The sequence below is a fragment of the Neomonachus schauinslandi genome, chromosome 8, assembly GCF_002201575.2.
Source record: "Neomonachus schauinslandi chromosome 8, ASM220157v2, whole genome shotgun sequence".
In the NCBI taxonomy this organism is placed as follows: domain Eukaryota; kingdom Metazoa; phylum Chordata; class Mammalia; order Carnivora; family Phocidae; genus Neomonachus; species Neomonachus schauinslandi.
In genome coordinates this window covers 30,291,019-30,309,343 of record NC_058410.1, presented here as the reverse complement: position 1 = coordinate 30,309,343, position 18,325 = coordinate 30,291,019, and the positions used below count along the sequence as shown (strand labels likewise).

Below are 18,325 nucleotides of genomic sequence, written 5' to 3'. Positions count from 1 at the left end.
TCCTACTTTCCTCTGGATATCTGTTGTCATTGCCCTCTTTAAATGATAATATTAGGACATTCTAGAGGTTTCAGTCACAAAAAAGACTATTACGTCCTTTGCTCTGGGCACTCCTATCTAACCTAGCTTTTGTTTGTTTGTCTTTTAAGTAATTACAATTTCATGTTGCCTTAGTATGGCCTAGTATGAAGTAAAGTCTTTTTCTTAAATACCCTTTAAAATTATTATGGAAATTTTCAGACAGAATTGTAGGGAAAATAGTATAACAAGTACCCATATATCCCCTAGTTTTAACAATTGTTAACAATTTTAACAATTGTTCAGTTGTTAAATTGTTAACAATTAAACGATTTAATATATGTTAACATATATCCCCTAGTTAAACAATTCTTTAAATAATTGTTACTCTTTAACAATTAAGAAATGAAATAGTATCATGACATTTTTTGATCCTAAAATGCAATTATGTCTGCTATCCAAATCTATTCTGTATCTCAGAGTAGATTGTCCCAATTTGTTTGATTCCTGTGGCAAGATGCCAACATCTAGGGAATCATCTGAAACCTTATCCAAATCTAATTTTTACTCAGTTCAGACAATGAAAAATGCTTGTATTTTAATGTAAATTATACACATGACATGCCTCCCTGAATATTTTAGTATGCATCTCTAAAAAATAAGCATATTTGTCTCCATAACCACTCTATCATTCCATGTAACAAAATGAACAGTAATTCCCCAATATCATCTATCACTCAGATACATACTGATTGCCCTCAAATATTTCTTACAGCTGGTTTGTTCAAGCCGGGATTCAGTCAAGGACCATGACAAACAGATGTTTTGCTCATCTTAGTAAAAATGTGGGCTTTAAAATTTGTCAGTGTTACATTTTATTTTATTGATATTGCCTCATTGGGCTAGCCCAGGAATTGAGAAGCTTTTTTTTAAAGGACCTGACAGTAACTGTTTTAGTCTTGTGGGTCATTTGGTCTTCGTCATAAGTGCTTAGCTGTGTCACATAGCCGTTAGGTAAATACTTGAACGTGGCATGTTTCAATAAAACTTTTTTTTACAAAATAGCCACTGGCCCATTGGCCATAGTTTGCTGACCCCTGCCTAACATGTTGTGATATCCATTTTCTCCATCTGTTAATGTTACTGTGCTCAGGCTTTGCATCAGTTCATTAAATAATACTATTTGATAATAAAATTCAACTACCTGTTAATCCACCGAACAGTAATAGCTACCATATAATGAACGCATGCCGTATGCAATGTACTGGACATAGATAACCATATTTAATCCTTAAAAGCACCTTGGGAGGTGCAGTGATACCACCAGTTTCCAGAAGACAAAATTAAGAAGTAAGGTATCTCCTCTACTATTAAACAGATGTGAAAGAACACCGTCTTTTTAGAAGGCAAAAACGTTAGTTTGGTCACAGGCATGTGTTGAGAGACTGTCAAGTAATCTGTTAGAAACTGGGCACAAAATGTCTATTTCCTAATGTGCTATTTTGAGAGCTTCTTAAAGAATAGGAGATTACTTGGATGACATGCCTCACTTGTAGAAAAGAACAATTTCCAGGAGACCATGAGGGTTCGTGTTGTTTGCAAATTGCTCTATATTCAGTCTTCCCCTACTTCTGCCATTTCTCAAGTCATGGATGGTAATTTTGTGGTTAAAGCGTTGGAGGCCCCTCCCTCAGTATCCTCAGATGCAACTTGAATACACTTAAAAGTAGCTAGATTCTACTTTTCTGTATTCTCAGGTTTATTTGGTTTTGTTCTTTTGGCTTTTTACTGGATTTTAGGGGTTTGCCTTGTTTTGATGACAGTGTTTATTGTAGCCTTTCAGTTTAAATATCTTTCCTGGCGTGGAAAATATAAAATGTAGTACAGACATAACTGGTTTTATTGCACTTCACAGATTCTGAGTTTTTGGCAAGTGGAAGGTTTGTGACAGTCCTGCACCAAGCAAATCTATTGGCACCATCTTTCCAACACTTTGAAAAGTCTCTCAGTATTTTAGACTTTCATTATTACTATATTTGTTATGGTGATCAGTGATCTTGGATGTTACTCTATAATTGTTTTGGGGCACCACAAAATGTACCCATGTAAGATGGCAAGCTTTATCAAGAAATATTGTGTGTGCCTGACTGTTCCACCAACTGGTTGTTCCCCTGTCTCTCTCCTCAGGCCCCTCTATACCCTGAGACACAACAATATTGAAATTAGGCCAGTTCATAATCCTACAGTGACCTTTAAGTGTTCAAGTGAAGGGAAGAATTACACAGCTCTCACTTTAAATCAAAAGCCAGATATGGTTATGCTTAGTGAGAAAGGCATGTCAAAAGCTGGGATAGGCCAAAAGTTAGGTCTCTTGTGCCAGGTAGCCAAGTTGTGGATGCAAAGGAAAAGTTCTTGAAGGAAATTAAGAGTACTATTCCAGTAAACACACGAATGTGTGCTTTCTTGCTGATAAGGAGAAAATTTGAGTGGTCTGGATAGAAGATCAAACCAGCCACCAGATTCCCTTCAGCCAAAGCCTAATTCAGAGCAAGGCCCTAACTCTCTTCAATTCTGTGAAGGCTGGAGAGGTGAGGAAGCTGCAGGAGAAAGTTTGAAGCTCACAGAGGTTGGTTCATGAGGTTTAAGGGAAGAAGCCGTCTCCATAACAGAAAAGTGCAGGGTGAAGCAGCAGGTGCTGATGTAGAAGCTGCAGCAAGTTCTCCAGAAGATCCGGCTCAGATCATTCATGAAGCTGGCTGCATTAAACAACAGATTTTAAATATAGACAAAACAGCTTTAGATTGAAGAAAATGCCATCCAAGGCTTTCATAGCTAGAGAGAAGTCCATGCCTGGCTTCAAAGAATAGGCTCTCTTGTTAGGGGCTAATGCAGCTGGTGACTTTCAGTTGAAGCCAGTGCTCATTTACCGTTCCAGTTATCCTAGAGCCCTTAAGAATTAGGCTAAAGCTACTCTGCCTGTGCTCTGTAAATGTAACAACAAACCTTGGATGACAGCACATCTGTTTACAACGTGGTCTACTGAATATTTAAGCCCACTGTTGAGGAATCAGAAAGATTCCTTTCAGAATATTAACTGCTCATTGACAATGCACATGGTCACCCAAGAGCTCTGATGGCGATGTACAACGAAATTAATGCTGTTTGCATGCCTGCTAACACAACAGCCATTCTGCAGTCCATGGATCAAGGAGTCATTTCAACTTTCAGGTCTTACTATTTAAGAAATACATTTCCATAAGGTTATAGCTGCCACAGATAGTGATTCCTCTGGTAGATCTGGGCAAAGGAAATTGAAAACGTTCTGGAAAGGATTCACCATTCTAGATGCCATTAAGAACATTTGTGATTCGTGGGAAGAGATCAAAGTATCCACATTAACAGGAGTTTGGAAGATGCTAATTTCAACCCTCAAGGATTTCAGCCCTCATGGATGACTTTAAGGGGCTCAGGACTTCAGTGGAGGAAGTGACTGCAGATGTGGTAGAAAAAGCAAGAGAATGAGAATTAGAAGTGCAGCCTGAAGATGTGACTGAATTGCTGCAATCTCATGATCAAACTTGAGTGGATGAGGAGTTGCTTCTTCCAGATGAGCAAAAACGTTTTCTTGAGATGCAGTCTACTCCCGGTGAAGATGCTGTGAAGATTGTTGAAGCAACAACAAAGGATTTAGAATATTACATATGCTTAGTTGATAAAGTAGTAGGTTTAGTAGATTGAGAGGATTGACCCTCAATTTTAAAAGAAGTTCTAACAGTGGCCCAATGCTATCAAACAGTATCACATGCTATAGAGAAACTGTTTGTAAAAGGAAGATTCAATCCATCTGGCAAATTTTATTATTGTCTTACTCTGAGAAATTGCCACAGCCTCCAACCTTCCACAACCACCACCTGATCAGTCAGCAGCCATCAACATCAAGGCAAGACCCTCCACCAGGAAAAAGATTGACTTGCTAAAAGCTCAAATGATGGTTAGCTTTTTTTCGCAATAAAGAAATAAAGTATATACATTGATTTTTTTTAGACATAATGCTATTGCACACTTAATAGACTACAGTATAGGGCAAACACAACTTTTATATGCACTAAGAAACCAAAAAATTCATTTGATTTGCTTTATTGAGTTACTCACTTTATTATGGTGGTCTGGAACCAAACCCACAATATCTGCAAGGTACATCTGTAGTCTTTGATGCACTTTGTCTTAAGAGCCAGGAGGTGGCGATGTTTTCCAAGTAATGCTTTAAGGTTGCAGTTTGTGATGGTTGCTCAAGTAATGTTTTTGAATACCGCTAGAAAGTCCGAGAACCTAAAACACAATTTGTTCTTATCCCTAAAATCATTGAATGAGGAATAAGCTGCTTCAACTTCTATGATGCATTTTTTTCTAAGACTATTTAAAATTTTTTATTGATATACAATTGACATGTAACATTATGTTTCAGGTATACAGCTTAATGATTCAATATATGTATGAGTTACAAAATAATCACCACACTGTCATTAACATCCATCACCACACATAGTTACAAATTCTTTTTCTTGTGATGAGAACTTTTAAAATCTCTCTTATCAGCTTTCAAATATAGGAAACAGTAGTATTAACTTTAGTCACCAGGCTGTACATTATATCCCCAGGACTTATTTATTTTATAACTGGAAGTTTGTACTTTTGACCACAATTATAATGCATTTAATAAAAAGCTAGAAATATGACATTTCCTGAAGTTAGGACAGGTGCAGTTTTGAACTTTGCTTTTTATTACAAGAAAATATTGGACAACTCATAGGCATTTACTTGAGACACAGGACAAAACACCTCATTAAACCATGGGTGGTGAGACAGTTATTGATAATTATATTGAAATCAAAATAGAATTAATTTTATTTTTCTTATAGTAATTTTATATATATGTTGTTTTACTACACTGTACAAAAAAAATAGAAGAAAATTATTTGTTAATACTCATGAAAAAACTATTGGAATCTTAAAATTTGAGATGAATTTTTATTTCTACCATGTTTGGTTTTTTTAGTTTTACTATTTCTACTTTTATTAGTTTCTTCCTTATATATTTGTGGTTATTATTTACTTGATTTCTTGGATCAAATGCTTAAGTCATTTGTTTCCAAGCTTCTTATTTTCCAATAGGTATTTCTTTCTTGTTTTTAACCTTTTCTTTAATTGAAGTATAGTTGACATATATAATATTATATTAGTTTGAGGTGTACAACTTAGTAATTCCCCATTTATATGCATTAAAAAGTGCTTATGATGATAAATGTAGTTACTGTCTGTCACCATACAAAGTTACTGCAATATTATTGACTGATATTCCCTGTGCTGTACTTTTAACCCCAGTGAATTATTTATTTTATAACTAGAACTTTGTACCTCTTAACCCCTTTGTATGTCACCCATCCCCACACCCAGCTTCCCCTCTGACAATAATCAGTTTCTTCTCTGTATTTTTTAGTCTCTGCTTTTGTTGTTGTTTATTTGTTTTGTTTTTTAGATTCCACATATAAGTAAAATTTTTGTTTGAATAATTTCACATAGCTTAATACCTTCAAGGTACATCCATGTTGTAGCAAATGGCAAAATTTCATTCTTTTTTATGGCTGAGAAGTATTCCATTGTATATATACATATTCCACATCTTTTTTATCCATTCACTTATTGATGGACACTAGATTGTTTCCGTATCTTGGCTGTTGTAAATAATACTGTGATGAACATAGGGGTGCATATATCTTTTCGATTTGACGTTTTCCTTTTCTTCAGATGAATATCCAAAAGCAGAATTGCTGGATCATATGTTATTTCTATTTTTAATTTTTTGAGGAACCTCCATACTGTTTTCCATAGCAGCTGCACCAATTTACATTCCAACGAACAGTGCACACAGGTTCCATTTTCTCCACATCCTCACCAACATTTGTTATTTTTTGTCTTTCTGTTAACCTTTCTAACACATATGCAGTGATAGCCCATTGTGGTTTTGACTGGCATTTCCCTGATAACTAGTGATATTGAGTATCTTTTCATGTGCCTGTTGACCATCAGTATGTCTTTTTTGGAAAAATGTCTCTTCAGTTCCTCTACCCATTTTTTAATCAGATTATTGTTTTTTACTATTGAGTTATAGGAGTTCTTTATATTTTTTGGATATTTACCTCTTATCGGGTATATGATTTGCAGCTGTTTTCTCCCATTCAGTAGGTTGCCTTTTCATTTTGTTTGCTATGCAAAAGCTTTTTAGGTTAATCTATATCCCACTTGTTCATTTTTGCTTTTGTTGCCTTTGCTTTTAAAGTTAGATCCAAAAATCAGGGGCACCTGGGTGGCTCAGTTGGTTAAGTGTTTGACTTTGGCTCAGGTCATGATCTTGGGGTAATGGGATCGAGCCCTGGGTCAGGCTCCTTGCTCAGCAGGAGTCTGCTTCTCCCTCTCCCTCTGACCCTTGCCCCACTCATGGGTTCTCTCTCTCTCTCCCTCTCTCTCAAATAAATAAATAAATAATCTTTTAAAAAAAATAAAGTTAGATCCAAAAATTCAATGCAAAGACTGATATCAAGGAACTTTACCACCTATTTTCTTCTAGTTTTATATTTCCGGGTTTTACATTTAAGTCTCTAATCCGTTTTGAGTTAATTTTTGTGTATGGTATAAGATAGTGTAGTTTTATTCTTTTGAATGTGGCTGTCCAGTTTTCCTCTACACCACTTATTGAAAGAGACTGTCTTTTCCCCATTGTATATTTTCACCTCCTTTTTCATAAATCAGTGGACTGTATATGCATGAGTTTTATTTCTGAGCTCTATTCTGTTTTAGTGATCTCTGTGCCTGTTTTTATGCTAATGCCACAGTTTTGATTACTATAGCTTTGTAATATAGCTTGAAATCAGAGTCCAGCTTTGTTCTTTCTCAAGATTGCTTTTATGGTTCCATACAAGTTTTAGAATTGTTTGTTCTGTTTCTGTGAAAAATACCATTGGAATTTTGATAGAGATTGCATTGAATCTGTAGATTGTTTTGTGGTGGTATGGACATTTTATTTTATTTTATTTATTTATTTTTTTTTTTTAAGATTTTATTTATTTATTTAACAGAGAGATAGCGAGAGCAGGAACACAAGCAGGGGGAGTGGGAGAGGGAGAAGCAGGCTTCCTGCCAAGCAGGGAGCCCGATGCGGGACTCGATCCCAGGACCCTGGGATCATGACCTGAGCCGAAGGCAGACGCTTAAAGACTGAGCCACCCGGGCGCCCGGTATGGACATTTTAATATTAATTCTTTCAATCCATGAGTATGGTATATCCATTTATTTGTTTATTTTTCAGTTTCTTTCATCGGTGTCTTGCAGTTTTCAGTGTATAGGTCTTTCACCTCCTTGTTTAAATTTATTCCTGGGTATTTTATTCTTTTTGATGCAATTGTAAAGTGAGTTTTTAAAATTTCTCTTTCTGATAGTTGTTGCTAATGTATAGAAACAGAACAGATTTTATATATTGATTTTGTATCTTGCAACTTTACTGAATCCATTTATGTTATAGCTGTTTTGGTGGAGTCTTTAGGGTTTTCTGTGTTTAAAATCATGTCATCCACAAAAAGTGACAGTTTTACTTTTTTCCTTTCCAATTTGGATGCATTTTCTTTTTCTTGCCTAATTGTTCTGGCTAAGATTTCCAATACTGTGTTGAATAAAAGTGGTGAGAGTAGGCATCCTTGATTCGTTCCTGATCTCAGAGGAAAAGCTTTGAGCTTTTCAACATTCAGTATGATGTTAGCTGTGGGGTGAATCTTTGTTAATATCCAGCACTACTCCCTTATTTTACAAGATAGATAAATTAATTGCAAGTGGTTTTTTTTTTTTATTTGTTTGTAATGCTTCAGAAAGTGGAGTCTTTCATTTGTGTGGATGTCTCTTTTTTAAGTACTGACTTCATATTATATCCTTGATTGAAAACCTGTGAGAGCAATAGTATTTTCTGAGGCTGCTTGCCAGATTATATTTATGTAAAATATGAACATTGAGTAACTTAAGATGAACTAGGCCTGTGACCTCATTTTTAGAATTTAAGTTGCTAAAGTACAGACACAATCACCTATTTTGTATTAATTTCAAGGCTTCTTTGCATTCACCAAGATTTGCTTTACACCTACTCTCTTGACTTATTTTTACCCTATATATTGCCCTTGTATTCTCCCCTTAATTTGTTTTAACCTGTTTGATGTAAAAAAAAATCTGTGTGAAACAGTAAATTTGACATAGTTTCTTCATAGTTTCTCCTTAAGTAGTGCTTTCTGTAGCCTATCTCATAGGATGTGTATCCATTAGGATTAGGTTTGGCAGCATATAACAAAAATGCAACATGTTCAGGCCTGATATGGAAATTGATTTTTCTCTCACGTTCATCAAGTCTGGAATTAGGAAGTGCAGAGATAATAAGGAGTTTCACTGTACCGGGGATTCAGGCATCTTCTGTCTTCCTGTTCTACTATCCTTATCACATACTCTCATGATCCCAAATGGCTACTTGAACTCTAACTCTTACATCCAAACTCCAGGCAGTAAAAGTGAAGAAGGGTGGAAAGGCAAAGGGGTTTTTGCTGGCTTAGTTTGGTCACTCTAAGCAGTCTTTTCTTCCCAAAAGACACAAAACCATTTATTTCATTTTACATTTCATTAACCATGACAGGGCCATGTGGCCTCTTGGCTATATCTGTTACCAGGGGGCCTTGAAAGTACGTAGAATATTTGATTTCTCCCACAGTGTACCCAGCTAGATTCTGTTGGGTTCTGTTCATTGTGAAGGAAGGATAGAATGGATGTTGAGGTACGCAACTAAGAGCTTCTTTACTTCACAGTTATTGCACAGTTTTTATAGGAACATAGGAAACCCGGTGAGGACTAGGTGGCTCAATATCTGGTTTATAATATAATCATGGGAAATGATACTAAGGTATCTCTCTGATTTAAACTTATTTGATCTATATTAACTGTCATTTTTGTGTTATTGTTACCAGATACATGTGCTAGGTACTTTTTATACCTTCTCTATAATCCCTACACTTTCTGGTAGGGCACTGTCTTTCATGCCACAAATGAGAAGACTGAGGCCCAGATAGATTGCATAACTTGTCAGGTTCTCATAACTGGTTAAGTGGTGAGTCAGATATTGATCCCACTGTTTAAGATCAGTATTGATAACTGCCTCTGTCCTCTTTATTAATCTGTCTACATATATAGCTATCCACTGCTACCCCTGCTCCACTCCTTGTACATAAAAATTGTTTGAGGTTGCTCAGATATACACAAAAAATGACAAAACAAGAAGATAAACAGATTGAAGGGAATATAAATGTGAGAAAACCTGATGAAGCTAAGATACATGTGATACACAGAGCTGAATGCTCCATCATCCCAGACTGGTGCTGGAAGGCTTGGTCTGACTTGTGTTCTATCAAATACTAAAAGACAGGAAAACAAGCTTGAATTTTCTTTATTGGGACTCTTGGCATCTTCATTGTTTTAATCACATAATTTGAATCCTTATAAGGAATACTAGTTTTTCATTTTGCAGCTTCAAGGAATCTTTAAAGGTCATTATAATAGTAATATTAGTGTTTTCTGGTTTTCTCTTTGTGGGTTAGGTAAGCTGAATTCCTGTTACTTGTTTTTTAAGAAGTGGAAACCTAGGGATACCTGGGTGGCTCAGTCAGTTGAGTTTTGGACTCTTGGTTTTGGCTCAGGTCATGATCTCAGGATTGTGAGATCAAGCCCCACATGGACCGTGCTGAACACAGAGTCTGCTTGAGACTCTTTCTCTCTCTCTCTCTCTGCTCCTCCCCCGCTCTCAAATAAATATATAAATAAAAGTAGAAACTTAGTCAAAGAGAATTTTTTAGCTGGATACGGGTCATATGCTTAGTAAAAACTAGGGCTCATTTTTGTTTGTTTATAGAAATGCTCATATCATAGTTTTGAAAGGTATATTCTGGAAGACTGTGATCTTGACAAAAATGGTGTTGTGCTTTTTACAGAGCTCCTTGAAGGCAAAAGATTTTGTCTTATTCATTTTTTTCTCTGGTGTCTTCAGTATATGGAAGATATTTGATAAATGAAGAATGAATGAATGACTAGTAAATGAGAAAAATCTGTTAACTAATATAATTAATATTTATCTTTTTTTAAACAAGTAAGCCAGTTACCTAAAATAGAGGAAAAATAGGTCATCTTTTTTTTTTTTTTTTTTTTAGCCTTGGCAAGTTGTATGAGGTGGGTTATAGTAATGATTGGACATTGGGACCACGAAGTCCAGCCCTTGAACTCGGTATATTTGGAGAATTGCTATAACTGTAATACACCTGAAACATAGTGGTTGTTAAGGCAAGTAGCAGGAGATGAGTCTGGTAGGCTCCTCGCATGTGAAAGTTCCTTATTAATTGTAAGGAATACAAGTTAGGCCCAGATTTTGAAAGCATATTTTATATGATATGTTTGTTATCTTTTTGAAAATGACTTTTTGAATGGGCAACAGAAGGGACATGATTTGGTTTGAATAACATTTAAAAAATAAATAATGTAATTCATTTCTTATATTTTAATTTTTAGGACTATTTGTGAAAAATAAATTAACAGAATATTTAATTACTTTATTTTGTTTTATTTCTCAGGATGTGATCTTCGTGGTGGGAAGCTAAGTTTTTAAACTACCCCAATGGATGCAGACAGTGATGTTGCATTGGACATTCTAATTACAAATGTAGTCTGTGTTTTTAGAACAAGATGCCATTTGAACTTAAGGAAGATTGCTTTGGAGGGAGCAAATGTAATTTATAAGCGTGATGTTGGAGTAAGTATCTTAATTTTGGTATGTGTGCTATACAGACTAATTTTATAGTGCTGTGAATCATATTCTAAAACATATTCTCTATACATAGTTTATGAGTACCTTACCACGTGCCAGTTGTACTCAGTACAACATTGAGCCTTGTAGAAGTGGCCCCTCCTCCCGTGAAGTGTCAGCTTTTGGATGTTCCCTGTCTCCAGGTCTTGGCAAAGAATTCACAGGCTACTAGAATTGTATTGTTCTCTTAATTTCTTTTAAATGAAGAAGGGGACATTTATATGTGGCATATACTATTCAAATATAATTTTTTAGGGGCTCCTGGGTGGCACAGTCAGTTAAGTGTCAGACTCTTGGTTTTGGCTCAGGTCCTGGGCTCAGGTCGTGAGATCGAGCCCTGTGTCAGGCTGTGCTCTCAACGCGGAGACTGCTTAAGTTCCTCTCTCCCTCTAGCCCTCCGTCCACTCTCTCACTTTCTCTTTTTTAAATAAATCTTTAAAAATATATAGTTACATGAATGATGTATGATACGAATGATGCCCTAATATATATGTTGTGATTTTTGTAGTATATTTTAATACCCCTCTTTATTTAGCCAAAATAGTTGGTATTCTTTAGTAACAAATTGCTGAAAATAATATGGCTCATATCCTAACCCAGACACTATAAATTTTAGTTTTTGTTAGACCTATAATATTTAAAATAAAAGCAGTGATAACTTGCTTTTAACCTTAATGAGATTAACATTACAAGTGACAATGTGTGTTCACTGGCTTTTATAAACCAAATGATATTGAAATATATATCTTATACATTTATCATGAAAATTATGAATGTATATGAAGGCTCTAGCTCTAAAAATTAGGTGCCAGTATATCTCAGTAAATTATCATTAGCTCTTAGTACTAGAAACTAAGTTAAGATGAATTAAATTCAATTAAAAATTGCAGTGACCCACAATTAAAGATTTTCAAGTTCATCAGTAATGCCATCGTCACCTAAATAAAGGCAAAAGATATCTGCTAAGACGGTTAGAGAGTAAAATGCCTAATACTGCTTTGGAACTTAGCATGCCATGTGACAGGGAAGTCATTTTTCATAGAAGGTTAATTGAAGAAGCTGAATTGATGGATAAGGTGGTGGTGAAAGACAATTAAATGCAGAATAAACTCAGTGTTTCTCAACCCCTTGTGTATGAAATTTTATAATATCTTTTGGTTCAAGTTTAATTTGGCTCTTTGTTAAATTTTATCATTCCAGACTTAATAGCTTTCTAGTTTGATAATATGACATATGACAGAGAAAGCGTGAAACTCCAAAAGTAAGAAGTTTTAAGGAGAAATGTTCGATTCATTTATATGTTACAGTATTCAGTAAACATTTATCTCTTATACATAATGGGCATATAATATTTTCCATAAATGAAAAATTGCAATGAAAATTTAAATTCACATTGTTCTCTTGGACCTCAGTCCTTGACTGATTTATGCTCGCTGTGTAGATAATTTCATTCAAACCCACAACCTTAAATGCCTTTCATATCTAAGGAATCTAAAATTACATCTCCAGGTCCAACATTTGTCCTGCACTCAAGATTTATATATTGAACTTGAATATGTAGTAGGCATCTCAATTGTAAGATACAATATAATGATGAGTACCATGAAGCAGAATAAAGCAGGGTAGGAGGTGGGGAGCAATGCGGAGATGGGTGCTTTGGTGGAGTGGTCAGGGAAGGCCTCTCTCTCTGATATCTGGTGAGAGAATGAAAGTGAGAATATTGAGGGAAGAATATTCCAGATGAAATAGTAACAATTACTGCAAAACTCCTGAGGTTTTAATAAGTTTGGCATCTTTAAGGATCCATGCAAATTGCAAATTCCAATTACGTGACTAGGGTGGAATGAGAGTTGAAAAGTTTGCATGCTTATAGCACATTGATTTCAAGTATATAGTAAGACGTTTATACAGACCTTGTATTTATAATTAATTAAATGTCCTTTTGAATTAATATGTTCTTTGTGTTCAGTATGGTACTTGATTTCAGAATGGATGATTTGGAGAACAGTTATTTATTTCAGTCTTGGGTAAGCGTCGAGTAGTAGTTACACTTTTATTAAAATGGCCACATGGAGCAGAATCATAAGTGAAAATTAACACTTAATATATAACCACGTTTTTGTTTTATTTTGTTCTTTTGCAGAAAGTATTAATGAAGCTTAGAAAACCTAGAATTACAGCTACAATTTGGTCCTCAGGAAAAATTATTTGCACTGGAGCAACAAGGTAAATTTTACTTGAATTTTTTACTTGAATTTTTAAATTTTTCCTTCGTGGAAAGGACATTTTCCTAGACTTAAAACAAAATCATGTGTACAGTTTGTCATGTTTGTCAGTATAAAATTCATTTCCTGTGTAACTGATCATCTTTTCTTTCCTTAAAACCATAGTGAAGAAGAAGCTAAATTTGGTGCCAGACGTTTAGCCCGCAGTCTGCAGAAACTAGGTTTTCAGGTAACATTTTCAAAAAACATCCAAACTACAAATATTATGGGATTTAATTTATAAAGTTAAACTTTTTAATTTGATAGACTAAAGAAATCACACAGAGGGGTGCCTGGGTGGCTCAGTCAGTTAAATGTGTGACTTCAGCTCAGGTCATGATCTCAGGGTCCTGGGATTGAGCCCTGCCTCGGGGCTCCCTGCTCAAGGGGGGCCTGCTTCTCCGTCTCCCTCTGCCACTCCCCCTGCTTGTGCACGGTCTCGCTCTCCCTCTCTCTCTCTCTCTCAAATAAATAAAATCTTTAAGGGAAAAAAAGAAATCACACAGATACTCTTCTCGTGATTGGCCTTTTTCTTATTGTCCTTCAGTACAAAAATTTAGTAGCGAACTCTTACTCATATGAGTACTTGTAAAGGATCTTGGCATTTTCACTAACCCCTTGCTCACTGAGAGATTTGTTGCCTTACAAGTGAACTGCCTTTTCAACTCTTTTAGGCTGTTCACTTCTCACCAAAAAAATCTTGTTTTTGATCATCTCAAGAGTGGTATGTCGGGATGATGAGTAGAGAGTAGGGCCATATGTTTAAAAAGTTAAAGTGTATTTGTTTTTATTTATAGATAGCTATCACATAAATTATAAAGAAGAAAAAAGAACTAGAATGGAACTTCCACAGATCTATGCATTTAATGGCTAAGAGTAAACAGTGTTCCTACATATTACTGTTAGCGAGAACATTACTATTATAACAGGGAATTGTGATTATTTAAAATACGCCGAACTTATGTAGTCTGTGCTTTAGCAATAACTACACTGTGTTGTAAGTTGAAAAGAATTCACATGACTAATACCAACTATACACCAGTGCATAAGGACTGAGAAAAGGCTGCATTCTGTAAAATCAATCAGATGTGTTAAAAATGACATAAATCCAAAACAAAATGCATGTTGTATAAAAAGGGACATTTGTAAGATTGGCTTGCTGTGTCAAATCCGTGGTTTGGTCCACAAAAAGTACACACTGGTTGGCGGGCTCTCACATGTAAAGTGACTGTCACTGGCAGGTTTTATCAAATATAATTTTATGGAGGCATAAATTTGAGTAAAATTAGTACATATTATGGATTTGTTACATCACTTGCAAATGATGAGTAAATGAAAGGAAGGTAAAGATGAGCTGTGGTCCCTAAAGAGGTGGGTCCAGGCTGTATGGAATTTGAATGAGCAGTGGTGGAAAGTTGAGTTTCTTTCTGACCTCTTCAGTCTTCCCTGAGGTGGAAGGTGCTAGAAAGGCACGGAAGTGCTGGTGGGTAGGGGGAGGGTTGGTGCTTGAGGAAAGTGGCAATATTGAGAGTCTTGACTGATGGTGGTGCCACTTTGGACAGTTTTGTGACTTTCATCAACTGCCTTGTGCAAGTACTCAGGTGGAGAACAGTTAATCCAGAATTGTGGTTTTACTGGGAACATTTCAAAGCATAATAAGATACAGCCATTCAAGTTATTGGTAGGAGTGGCTGAAGTTACTTTTCAGCCTGCTTCTTGTCTTAGCATAACATTGGAAGTGTTGAGAAAAATCCCAGTTAAAAACACAATTTTCTCAGCTTACCCCCGCAAAAAGAAAACTGATGAGCAGTTGTCTTTTTTTTTTTTCTGATGAGTAATTTTTTTGTTTCAAAACAATTCATTGAGTTGTACTTCTTTCCTACAGGTAATATTTACAGATTTTAAGGTCGTTAACGTTTTGGCAGTGTGTAACATGCCATTTGAAATCCGTTTGCCAGAATTCACAAAGAACAATAGACCTCATGCCAGGTAGGTCTTTGAAGAATCAAGACAACTTACCAAATTTGTAATTACTTGTCAACCTGTAAATATTTATATTAATTGTGATTTTTTTTTTTTTTTTTGGTATAGTTACGAACCTGAACTTCATCCTGCTGTGTGCTATCGGATAAAATCTCTAAGAGCTACATTACAGATTTTTTCAACAGGAAGTATCACAGTAACAGGTATTTTATGATATTGAAACCAAGCTTATGGTCAATTATGGTTTGAATGAGGTGCCTATGTCGAACTGGAAATAATGTCTCATTTGTCCCCGTTAGTCACTTCTACTCCTCAAGGGGAAACAGTATCCTGACTTTTAACACTGTAGTTTAGTTTTCTCTACTTTTATATACTATTTTAAAATCTTATATATGTTATTTTGTATCTGTCTTCTTTCACTCATTATTATCTTAGTGTGAGATTCATCCATATTATTCCATGTAGTTATAGATCAGTCATTCTTATTGCTGTATAGTATCCAGGATGTGAATTATACTGTCCATAAGCATTTGGATAGTTTCCAGTTTGGACCTGTTAAGAATATCCTAGTATATATTTTCTTAGTATGATATTTCTTTAATTTATGATGTCTTGCATTTAAAATATTCAAAGAGAAACCCATTTTGTAAACATCATGGAGAAGAGGTTTTATATAAGTAAAATAGGCAAATATCATTGGTACCTCTCTGTCATGTCTTATGTGTATTTTGTTCTGTATCTTTTGAGTCGTAAGTATTTAGAAGGGGTGGTTTCAAGCAACTAGACATTGAGAACTTTAGCGCTCAGGATGGCTTTAAAGGTACTGTACTTATAAATGGTACAGAAATACCATTTGGGCGTCAGGCCCAGCCTTCAGCTAAATTGAGTTCAGGAGAATTTCTTTCGTGTTCTGGAATTTTTCTTTGTATTCCTTAGTCCTTAGAGGAAAATACACATTATTGACACCTTTAGACTCACAACAAGTAAACTTATCATCCAACTTTGACTCATCCTGTGGGTTTTCACATCTTCCTTGGAGACTTTTAAAGCCTACTGCCAGCATCATGCCTGAATCTTAAAGTGGAGGGATGGGGCACAGTCCCATTTGTTCCCTTCTTTCAGCTATCTCTTTCTACATTTTGGAGCCCAGACTTCTGAGAAGCCCCAAAGTCTATTGATCGATAGGTCCCTACTAAGTATAGAGTTTACGATGCATAGGTAAAATCTGGATTTACTGAGTTAATAGATAATTAAACAACATAATAACAAGCTGAGGATAATTGGGTTAATTAGTATATATTATATATTTACATCTGGAACATCCTATGAAATGTTAACAATTCAGTGAACAGATACTGAGTGGTTCCCATAGGCAAAGCACTGGCCTGTGTGGGAGAGGGGAGGGTAATCAGGAAGGAGCAGACCCAGGTAACATGTGGTCAGTACCCTCAGAGAGTTCACAGTGGGTACAATATGCACGTTTTCAGCATCTTTCAAAAGAATTAAGAATTTTGAATTTGGTTCAAAATAAGTTTTATGAAAATATTTTCATTGTCTCTTTTTATGTTTCTTTTTAGCTATTTAAATGGAGATTACATTTTTAAAAAGTTATTCCAAACATTATATGGATTAATTCACATATACTGTCACCCCCTTCCCGCATGTGTGTTTCCCTATTTACTGAGTAAGCTGTGAGGATGAATGGCCAGATTAATATTAAACATGTGGCAGGTAGTGAGTACTAGTAAATCTGTGAGGGGTTTTTAGACCACTTAGTTAATAACCGCACTCCGGTTTCCCAGTACTTTGGAAGCAGCTTTGTTTTACTTTACCGGGTTCCTCAGTACTCCTGTGAGCATCAGCGGTAGCCTAACCAAAAGCCAGGCTACAGTGACCAAAAGGATAGTGACCAAAGTGTCTAGTCCCGTTTATCACTTCTTCCTTTAATCAGCATCCAACAGCGCTGTTAGATGTGATTTTTATATATACTGTCTTCACGCGCCCTAAACCAAGGTGAATAATAGCATTTTGTGTTTCACATTTCCTTGAATTGTTCAGAAAAGATTTTACTCTCTTGGTTTTATTATGACTGTATAATTATGTAAAGTGTAGATCTTTCTTTTAAACAATTAATCCGATAGTCTAAACCATGTGAATGTTTTCAGTGCCGGGAAATGCACGTTCCTAGCGCTCGTCTCACGAGGCCTTTCTCCGTTGTGCTTGTTACAGGGCCCAACGTAAAGGCTGTTGCTACCGCTGTGGAGCAGATTTACCCGTTTGTGTTTGAAAGCAGGAAAGAAATTTTATAATTCATCACGTAATTGGTTAGAATCCCTAACTGAGCACCTTTTAAAACCTGCTGCACATTGGACTCAAAACAAAAGGAAAACTGGACCAACAGTAATTGAGGAAATAGACTCTTTTATTCATTCACAGCTACAGTGTAAGCTCCAGGCCCTTTGGATTTTATTTCAAACCTTGCTGTAATATAAAAAGGAAGTTTACAAGACATGACATTGCTGCTTTTACAAAAGGACATTCTATTTATTTTCGCAGTAATTCTCATGTCCCCGTAAGCAGAGCTGTCACAGTGTGCACTACCTTAAATTGTTTTGTTATTGTCATTATTTCTTCCCAGTTTGAGCTAATGTGTTTTATTTGTGAATAGTCTTTTACATTTTTGTATGCTGAATATGGGCACCAAAGAACCTGTAAAAGTTATCTTTTTCAATTGAATGTGCACAAATAAAAGTTTGGAAAAGATCTCTCTTCATATCCATTCTGTAACTTTTATTCCCCATTTTCTATTTTAACAAAAATTGTATTCATAATTCTTTTTTCTTTTTAATCTATGCAAGCTTAGACTTTTGCTAAAGTGTGTTGGCTTCTTTTTGAAGTGTATTTTGTAAATATATATATGCCACATGTGTATAGTATCTTTTACTGCTCTGTTACCAAATATCAAATAGGAATTTTTTCTTGCAGATTAGAAGTAAAAGTATGTATATAAACTCTAGGGAGCGAACCGGAGTAGAACTTTATAGATTAAGCATAATGTTTTATGTTGCTAATTTAATATGATAGAAAATGTTAAATATCTTTTCCAAGTTACGAAAGTGTAGTTTTA

General features: G+C 35.5%; 1 protein-coding gene across 1 annotated transcript in view; it reads left to right on the top strand.

Annotated features, from left to right (window-relative positions):
* Positions 1-17,971, top strand: part of TBPL1 (TATA-box binding protein like 1) — a 33,954-nt gene extending 15,983 nt beyond the window's left edge. Inside the window, exons 2-7 of the mRNA XM_021693410.2 lie at positions 10,719-10,897; positions 13,095-13,177; positions 13,342-13,405; positions 15,101-15,204; positions 15,307-15,401; positions 17,428-17,971. Coding sequence (XP_021549085.1) covers positions 10,763-10,897; positions 13,095-13,177; positions 13,342-13,405; positions 15,101-15,204; positions 15,307-15,401; positions 17,428-17,507 — 561 coding nt within the window. The 5' untranslated portion in view covers positions 10,719-10,762 and the 3' untranslated portion in view covers positions 17,508-17,971. The remainder of the gene's footprint in view (positions 1-10,718; positions 10,898-13,094; positions 13,178-13,341; positions 13,406-15,100; positions 15,205-15,306; positions 15,402-17,427) is intronic.
* The last annotated feature ends 354 nt before the right edge of the window (positions 17,972-18,325 follow it).